This window comes from Citrus sinensis, chromosome 7 (assembly GCF_022201045.2).
Source record: "Citrus sinensis cultivar Valencia sweet orange chromosome 7, DVS_A1.0, whole genome shotgun sequence".
Taxonomy (NCBI): Eukaryota; Viridiplantae; Streptophyta; class Magnoliopsida; order Sapindales; family Rutaceae; genus Citrus; species Citrus sinensis.
Window position 1 is genome coordinate 27,766,367 of NC_068562.1, and position 8,402 is coordinate 27,774,768.

At 35.9% G+C, this 8,402-nt stretch overlaps 1 protein-coding gene across 1 annotated transcript; it reads right to left on the reverse strand.

Annotated features, from left to right (window-relative positions):
• Positions 1-5,709: 5,709 nt before the first annotated feature.
• LOC102621990 (cytochrome P450 71AU50-like) lies at positions 5,710-8,105 on the reverse strand. The gene is made up of 2 exons (XM_006464260.3): positions 7,201-8,105; positions 5,710-6,501 (listed from the first exon to the last, which is right to left on the reverse strand). The coding sequence occupies exons 1-2, from the start codon at positions 8,080-8,082 to the stop codon at positions 5,887-5,889; spliced, it is 1,497 nt and encodes a 498-aa protein (XP_006464323.1). The 5' UTR covers positions 8,083-8,105; the 3' UTR covers positions 5,710-5,886.
• Positions 8,106-8,402: the final 297 nt, after the last annotated feature.

Below are 8,402 nucleotides of genomic sequence, written 5' to 3' on the forward strand. Positions count from 1 at the left end.
CCAAACGTTTATGATTACTCTTGATTTTTTGGGAATGTGGAATCTGTTAACTGTGCAGTCTTCGGTAGATTCGTGTGGAATTAGCAATGGCCCTGCAGGATGAAGCCTCAGGGTTTCCTTAACAACCATGTCAAGGTATTCGAGGTTTTCTAAATCTGATTCTTCAACCATTCTGCATAAGCCCACAATTTTTTCTAGCTCGTTTTGTAGTTTCTTCATTACTTTTGGATGCTTGATGAGTTCTGAAAGTGCCCACTCGACTGCTGTTGCTGAAGTGTCCATTGCAGCTGAGAGCATGTCCTGAAAATAAAGTAAACATGTATCACAAAAATTAATGTTTAGAACTATTAATGAATCAGGATAATCTTCTTGTTTGTGTTTTCATAATCTTTTGAGGATTGATCCTTTTGTCACAGGCTTTTGTCAGTCATGTTTAGTCAAGAACTATTCCGTTATTTACTATCAATCACATATCTATATTTATTGATGCGAAAGCTCACGCGAAGAGAGGATTTAGGTCCTTGATAATACATAAGCTCAACACATAAAGAGGATCATTGGTTTACCTAAAAGTTGAAATAGTTTTAAAGAATTCTTTAAACGTACATGCCCTTTAACGTGCAAAATAAATAGGATGCCTGATTATTGATTAATGACCTTACCTCATAAGCAGGATGACCTCTTATAGGGAGATTTCTCTAAATCCATGTCGTGTTGGAACACTTTGAGGATACGACACATGTATAATCAAAGTCGAAGAATGATATTTCAATTATGATCATATTAGGTTTTTGAACCCAACAAAAGTGTTCAGGAAAATAGATGCAACAATTAGTCCCTTGGATTGCCCGTTCTATGCCCGGAGTACGAGGACAAGTAAACTAATAACCTGATGCAATAGTCAGATAAGATAAGTTAGAAATTGATTATCAAGACGAAGAATCCAGAGAGATTTTAATCATCATGGAATAAACTTGGCAGAGAAAAAGTAACGTGGGACAAATCAGGCGGCATGAACTTTGGGACTTGTGCGCACTAATATGAAATGACATGAACACGTCTTTGAACATGTCATATCCTATTATAATGTCCACGTGGAAGGTTCTTAAACGATAACTGAAAATCAAGTGGCTAGAGTAAAATGGGGGGAAGTAACCGAGAGACGCCGATTTAATTTAAAAATTCAACCGGTCATTGGAAGTAAACAACTAAACATGTTCAAAACGAGAGGGCTCGATTTACTTTCATTTTTTTTTTTTTTTGTTACCCAAATTAGTTCGAATTTCAAATACAATTGAAAGATAAGGAAGAACAACAGAGAAAATCAAAAGTGTTCAACAACTTAGATAGAGAGGATCAATCTTAATGGAACTCACTGGTGCCGTTTTCTTTCTTCCCAATTTCTATTTCAGCCTATGGATATTACTCTCCTTTTTGTTCTGATTTCAAATCATAGAGAAAGATATAGTGCAATTTTAGATACTAAGGGTGTTTGGGTGCCATTTGGGAAAAACTGTCAGCTTTCGCTAATAGGATGACAGCGATAGAGATTCTATACGCAGTGATTCCTAGAATATATTGGGATAGTGCTCAGATTAGGCTTTTGGAGATTTTGACAAGAGAGGTTTTGGTGAAGAAACCATAGAAAGTAGGACGGAGTTAGATTCTAAAGGAATCGAGGATGGCCCTATGTTTAGACAAATGATATACAGACGAAATTAACGATACCACGACAGAAGAGGATGAAGAACCAATGAGGGTAATAAGAGGCGGAGAAAAAAGAAAAGACGAGTAAAACGAGATCTAGTGCCTATCGTTAAAACTAAACCCATAGACTATTATTATGCGGATAAGATAGAGTCTATCCTTCAGGAGTGTGACCAATATGTCCTAAAGGAGAAATACCACATCCCTAGTGAGGTAGAAATAAGATTACCAAGGAGAGGAGAGAAACCAAGTAACCCCTTGAATGACACAGTAGCTATTTGCAGAAAATTCTTTGACTGTGGGTTGAGATTACCTATGCAATATTTGCGAAAATGCTAAGTTTATTAGGTTTAGTTCTCTGTCAGCTAGCTTTAAATGGGTGGAGAGTTTTAGGTGGTATGTATGTATTACGGGCAAGAAGTAGTCTACTCGAACTCACATTTCAGGAGCTAAAAAGATGCTTTAAACTGAAAAGTAACCTGAAGAAGCACAATGGCCAGTTTTACTTATCAGCATGACCTAAAGCCAAAAAGTTGATCCTTGATTTATCGACTACCAACAAAGACTTCAAAGATCGATGGTTCTAGGTTTATGAAGAATGGGGCTGGTTTTCGGAGGATCTGAAGTATGGGGTACCATGTATTTTTGGGCAGCCAAGTCTGATTCTTATAAAAATAAATTCTTTTCTTTTAATTTTAACAAAAATGTATTTAGGAAATGACTTGTTCAATGCCCTGCACAGGTTTGTGAGGGGGATGAGTCGAAGACAATATCGATAGATCTTCTAAGGTTAGAAAGCTTCCAGGATGTAGATTAGTCCCTTTGCACGAGGCTAGAGTGCAACAAGTTATTCAAAGAAAAAGAAAAGGTAAAATTTTCTTAAAGTAAATTTCAATCTTTGATTTTTATATGACTAATACTATTTCCATGAGGTAGGCAAGATGTCATTAGAATTCTAGAAAGGTTGAAAAGCAAAAGAAAAAAGAAGAAAAAAGTAGAAAGGAATTAGAAGAAAGAGATCAGAACGTATTTCTACCGATCTCGGGGACATCAACACAAAAATCTTCAATCATTGCTCGCTCGACTACAACAGTAACAATTCTTCCAACTCTTGATCCCCAGTGTTGCGTCAACAAGTCCAGTTCAGAACTTTATAGAAGTAGAAAGAAGAGAAAAAGGAGAGAGGATTGAACATACTCAGCATGTGGTGCATTATGTAGAGGCTTATATGACCAAAGAGAAGGCAGAGGAACTGAACAAGTCATCTACCATAGGGGCTTGAGAACGATTGATGGAGCACGACCAAGAGGTAAGGCATCATGTTACCTAACTAAAATATTACTCATAGATTAAAACATTTAACAGCCCGTATATTTTGTTAGGCCAAATATCTACATTACAAATTCAAAAAGCAACTCAACCAGCTAATTAAGCAAGGAGAAGAAGTTCCAGCCATGGGAAACAAGTTTTAGAAAGAGATAGAGACCCTCAGGGCTTAATTTGATAAGAGGGCAGAAGTTGATTTAGTGGAGAAAGAGAGTTTGTAGAAAAGGCTTAAGGAGCTGGAACTTTTTACTCGCCTATTCAAGGCCGATTAAACTTAGCAAATTTAGACTTCTTGTGTCACCCAACTAGTTTTGACTTTAAACCCTTGCTTTAAAAAGGTTTCATGCTTTTATATTTCTGCTCATCTAATCTTGGCCGAGCTAAATTAGAAAGTTTGGGTTCTTTGTCTCACTCAAGTAGAATTTGAGACTTGAAACCTTCATTTTCCCTAGAAAGATTTCATGCCGTTATAGTGTGTGTAATTTCTAATGTTATTGGTGTCAATGCAAGTGTAAGTAATATATTAATGAGTATTCAGATCGTCTCCACATGAATTAATGTTATTAGATTTGCTACAGCAATCTTAACAGTGCAATTTTATTTTAATTGGAAATAAAGAGACTAATAAAACTAATAAACTAATTAAAATAAAAATGCAATAAAAAAATGCAGTAAAGAAAATTATCACGTCAAACATAAGGATAAAACCAATGGAAATAGAGTGGTTGAGTGAATAAACTCATTTAATGGTGTTGACTATTATTTCACTTACAATACCGTTGCTACATCATCTACTACAGCACTGGATAGAATCATTCATGCATCCTCAGCTGTCGCTTATTGAATATCTTTAATTTAATGCAACCTAACAGTAACCAATTGTTATGCCAACATTAAATATAACATTAAACGATCTAGGTTTTATTTGTCCTACAAGGTGAATCCTTATATCTAGTTCATCACTAATTTTATATTAAGCATGACCCTATTCAAATTGAGATTACTCAACTTGAGAAACTCAATCTAAAACCAAGTATTGTCTTAATGAGATCCACTAAGTCAGACATTTTTAAGGCTCTTTCTTAGCTAGTATCCTTAAATGGGTGGTCAGCCAAAATAGAGAATGAAAATAAATCAATTAAGATAAAATACAATAGCAAACACCGAGCAACACACTTATGTAAGTCAAACATCCATTAAGTTCATTTATCACTCAACTACAATCAAATTTAGTTCATGACTTCCATTAGAAAAATAAATGAAAGAATTTCAACCATCAAATACATTCGCATAATAATATAGAAAACACGAAAATAAGAAGAATGACTGATTTTCTAGTTGATCTCTGTAATTTTTCTTCTGTGAGAGTCCTCAATCTCTCTCTTGAATTTTGTTTTCTTATTGTTTCTTTTCAGTTTTTCTCCTTGGTTGACGGCTCCTTTTTTTCCTTGTATGTGTGCTCTTTTTATAGTTGAGTATTAGAGCAACAGAGCGCGAATCTTCCAAATTTGGAAACTCCTGATCATAATTTTCTAAATATCTCACACAAAATTTTCTCTGTCAATGCTCTAGGATTGTTCCATCAACGGGTGCTAAGCAACGGCTACAACATCTGTATTGTTTTAGACTTGTTTCAATCTGTAGCCAAGTTCTTTTCCCATTTTTGCAAGCCTATTGTAGCAGCATTCCTTCCTTGAAATTTGAGCTTCTAGTCACCTATAATTATGTATCAGATTTAAGCACACAAATTATTCTAAATCAAACAAAATTGATTAAAGATAAACTAAAATAGATGTTTATGCAAAATATAACTAAAATGCAATGAAAACATGTCATTTGCTCTCTAAGTAATCATGATTTAAGTTTACAAATGCCATGATAACTCTCATTTCATAGAGTTATCACCTACTCATGGCCAAGCTAAATTAGCAAGTTTAGTCCCTTTATCTCACCTGGGTAGTTTTGAGACTTCAAACTTGTGCTTGCTTTGAAAAGATTTTGTGCTATTATATTTCTGCACGTCTACTTTTGGTTGAGCTTATTGGCAACTTTAGGCTTCTTGTCTCACCTCGAGCAGATTTTGAGACTTGAAACTTTTACTTGCCTTAAATAATGTATTTTGTTTTTTCTGCTCACCACGCCATCAACAAGCAAGTATGATCAGTTTACAATTTGAAAGAGCATTCTTTTGATGATTGGATCTCAACCGATTTCTGTTTGGTGAAATAAAGAAGATCTACTATGCGCATTTTACCGTGAGTACGGGGGTAGGTCCTATGGCTTTGCTTTTGCTTGATATCATTGTATTATAATACCTAAATAGCATACTTCCCTTTTGAGCTCTTCTTTCCCATATTCTTAATTCTTCAAGCTGCTTGCCTCTGACTCTGAGTACTTTCTCTTCTTCAATCTGTATATCTATCTATAGGCTGCTAAGTAATAGTTTATTGTTGGCACCCTCAAGTTATACCATGATCTACCTATCTTCACTCCTTCTTTTAATCCCTTTAAGGCTTGAGGATGATTGAAAACACCAAGCTCCAAAACTATTCTATGGTATCTTTTCACAAAATCTCTAAGGGTTATCTCCTCGGCCCTTGCCCTGTTTGAGACTCATAAGCTCCATCATGTCGTCTTCTAGGGTTATGGCACCTCTAAATTGTTCGAACAAATCTTACATAGCCACGCATTTTATAACCCACACTCAAATAGTTAGATACAATCTTTCAAATATTAAGAACAATCTTCTTTCAAGTAATTGTTGAGTAACAAATGATTTTATTTTTTTGTTTTGTTTTTGTTTTCTTAACAACTATTTTATGTTAACCCATAATTAAACAAACAACATTGTAATTAAATGTTAAGGCGATAACTTGGAATAGCCAAAAGATGTTTGGCCTTAGGAGTGACAAGACTAAACTCTTCTGTCAAGTCCAATTCAGTTGGCAACATCCCCCCGGGAAGCTCCCAATCAAAGCAATGCACAAGTTGTGCAATCACTTGCTTAACGATGGTGAGTCCTAATTGCATTCCAGGGCACCCTCTCCGGCCAGAACCAAATGGCAAAAGCTGAAAGTCGTGTCCACGTAGATCAATACTACTTCCAACAAACCTTTCTGGAAAAAATATTTCAGGATCACTCCAAGATTCAGTATCCCTTCCAATTGCCCAAACGTTTACAATTACTCGTGAATTTTTAGGAATGTAGAATCCGTTAACTGTGCAGTCTTCTGTAGATTCGTGTGGAATTAGCAATGGCGCTACAGGATGAAGCCTCAGGGTTTCCTTGACAACCATGTCAAGGTATTCGAGGTTTTCTAAATCTGATTCTTCAACCATTCTGCATAAGCCCACAATTTTTTCTAGCTCCTTTTGAAGTTTCTTCATTACTTTAGGATGCTTGATGAGTTCTGAAAGTGCCCACTCGACTGCTGTTGCTGAAGTGTCCATTGCAGCTGAGAGCATGTCCTGAAAATAAAGTAAACATGTATCACAAAAATTAATGTTTAGAACTATTAATGAATCAGGATAATCTTCTTGTTTGTGTTTTCATAATCTTTTGAGGATTGATCCTTTTGTCACAGGCTTTTGTCAGTCATGTTTAGTCAAGAACTATTCCGTTATTTACTATCAATCACATATCTATATTTATTGATGCGAAAGCTCACACGAAGAGAGGATTTAGGTCCTTGATAATACATAAGCTCAACACATAAAGAGGATCATTGGTTTACCTAAAAGTTGAAGTTATGATATATAGTTTTAAAGAATTATTTAAACGTACATGCCCTTTAACGTGCAAAATAAATAGGATTCTTCAGTCAATAAACAAGCTAAAATGGAGACAAAAATGAAATAAACAAAATGCAAATAATTGTTACAATTTCAAAACAAGATAACTTAAACTAGCTAGTAATTAAAAAACCCTCGGTGCCCTTTCTATGTGTTCTATGTGTTCGTAATTTTTCAATTATAAAAACCGACCAAATAATTCAATTCTTTAAAGACCGCATCAAGGACCGGAAATCAGTGTTAAAAAAAAAAAAAAAGCAACCCGAACCGGGAGGTCCAGTTCATCGGTGTTCTACTGTTAATAATCTCGACCCATAGTATAAAGCATCCTGATTGACAAAGATACGTTAATGGTGCCAATTTGATATTGCTTACCAAGATTATGGCTTTAATATGCTCTCGTTCTATCTTGTGCTCGGTTTCTTCCGATCCCTCAAAGCTCAACATCACATCAACAAAATCCTTGGTTCTATTTTCATCCTTAGATTGAACATGTTCATCAATAATCTTCTCTAGAAACCCATCAAACACCTTGGCAACAGACTTCATACGCTTTGTCAGGCCCTGAAGATCAAGTCCTGCAATTTGCGGAATGTAATCACCCAGATTTGGCTTTGCAGCCAATTCCATGCCCTCTTGAATCACAGTCTTAAACCCTCTCTCATCGAATTCATCGTCCGAATATTTCTTCCCAAACACCATTCTACAAGTCATGTCAGCACTCATAGCGGAAACCTTGGTACTTAAATCTACAACACAACGAGCACACGCCGCCTCTTTGATGGATGCAATCAAAAGATCAAGCTCTTCTTTTCTCATCGCCTGAAAAGAATTGATCTTGAAGCTACTCAACAGCTCTAGAGTGCATATTTTTCGGATTGTTCGCCAATAAGACCCGTATGGAGAAAGTGCTAAACCCTTTTGCTCATAAGAAATATGCTTAGCTGCTTTAAGGGGAGGCCTGCTCGCAAAGATAAGGTCATGTGTTTTTAGAAAAAGCTCAGCTGCTTGAGGTGAGGAGACGACAATTGTAGGCGTTAAGCCTAAGCGTAAGTGCATGATGGGGCCATATCTTTCGGCGAGTTTATGCAAAGCTCTATGAGGAAATTGGCCCAACAAATGAAGGCATCCGAAAATTGGAAACCCTTTTGGCCCAGGAGGCAATTTCTTATTGGTCTTTGTGCTTGTTTTCCATGAAAATGCTTGGAGGAAAAAGAAAATTGTAACTAGAGCAAGTGAAGTCCACAACCACGACATAATGATATATCAAATCTAGGAAAATTAAGACTCCTAGGTTTAAGTGATGAAGAGGCAGAAATGATGCAACTGGGATATTTATTCTTTTGTTGGATAACTGAAGGCAAAAGAAAAAACAAAAATGGAGATAAGTTCAATATGGGACTAATGGGTGTCTGAATTCCTAGTAGTTGCTTTGTTTTTGGCGCTGTGTATGGGTACTGTGTTCGTTAAGGTTAAGCAGTTGCATTGTTAAAACTGTTAGAATTTTCTAGAGTTTTATTTTACTTTATTATGTTTTAGTTTACTGATGAGTCATTGACTGAATCAGAGATCCAATT

What these genes read in the sequence shown, in the direction of transcription:
- LOC102621990 (XM_006464260.3), bottom strand. Translation starts at nt 8,082, where the DNA reads ATGTCGTGGTTGTGGACTTCACTTGCTCTAGTTACAATTTTCTTTTTC. An exon ending in ATATTAAAGCCATAATCTTG is followed by an intron (nt 6,502 to 7,200) that starts GTAAGCAATATC and finishes CTTTATTTTCAG; the next exon opens with GACATGCTCTCAGCTGCAAT.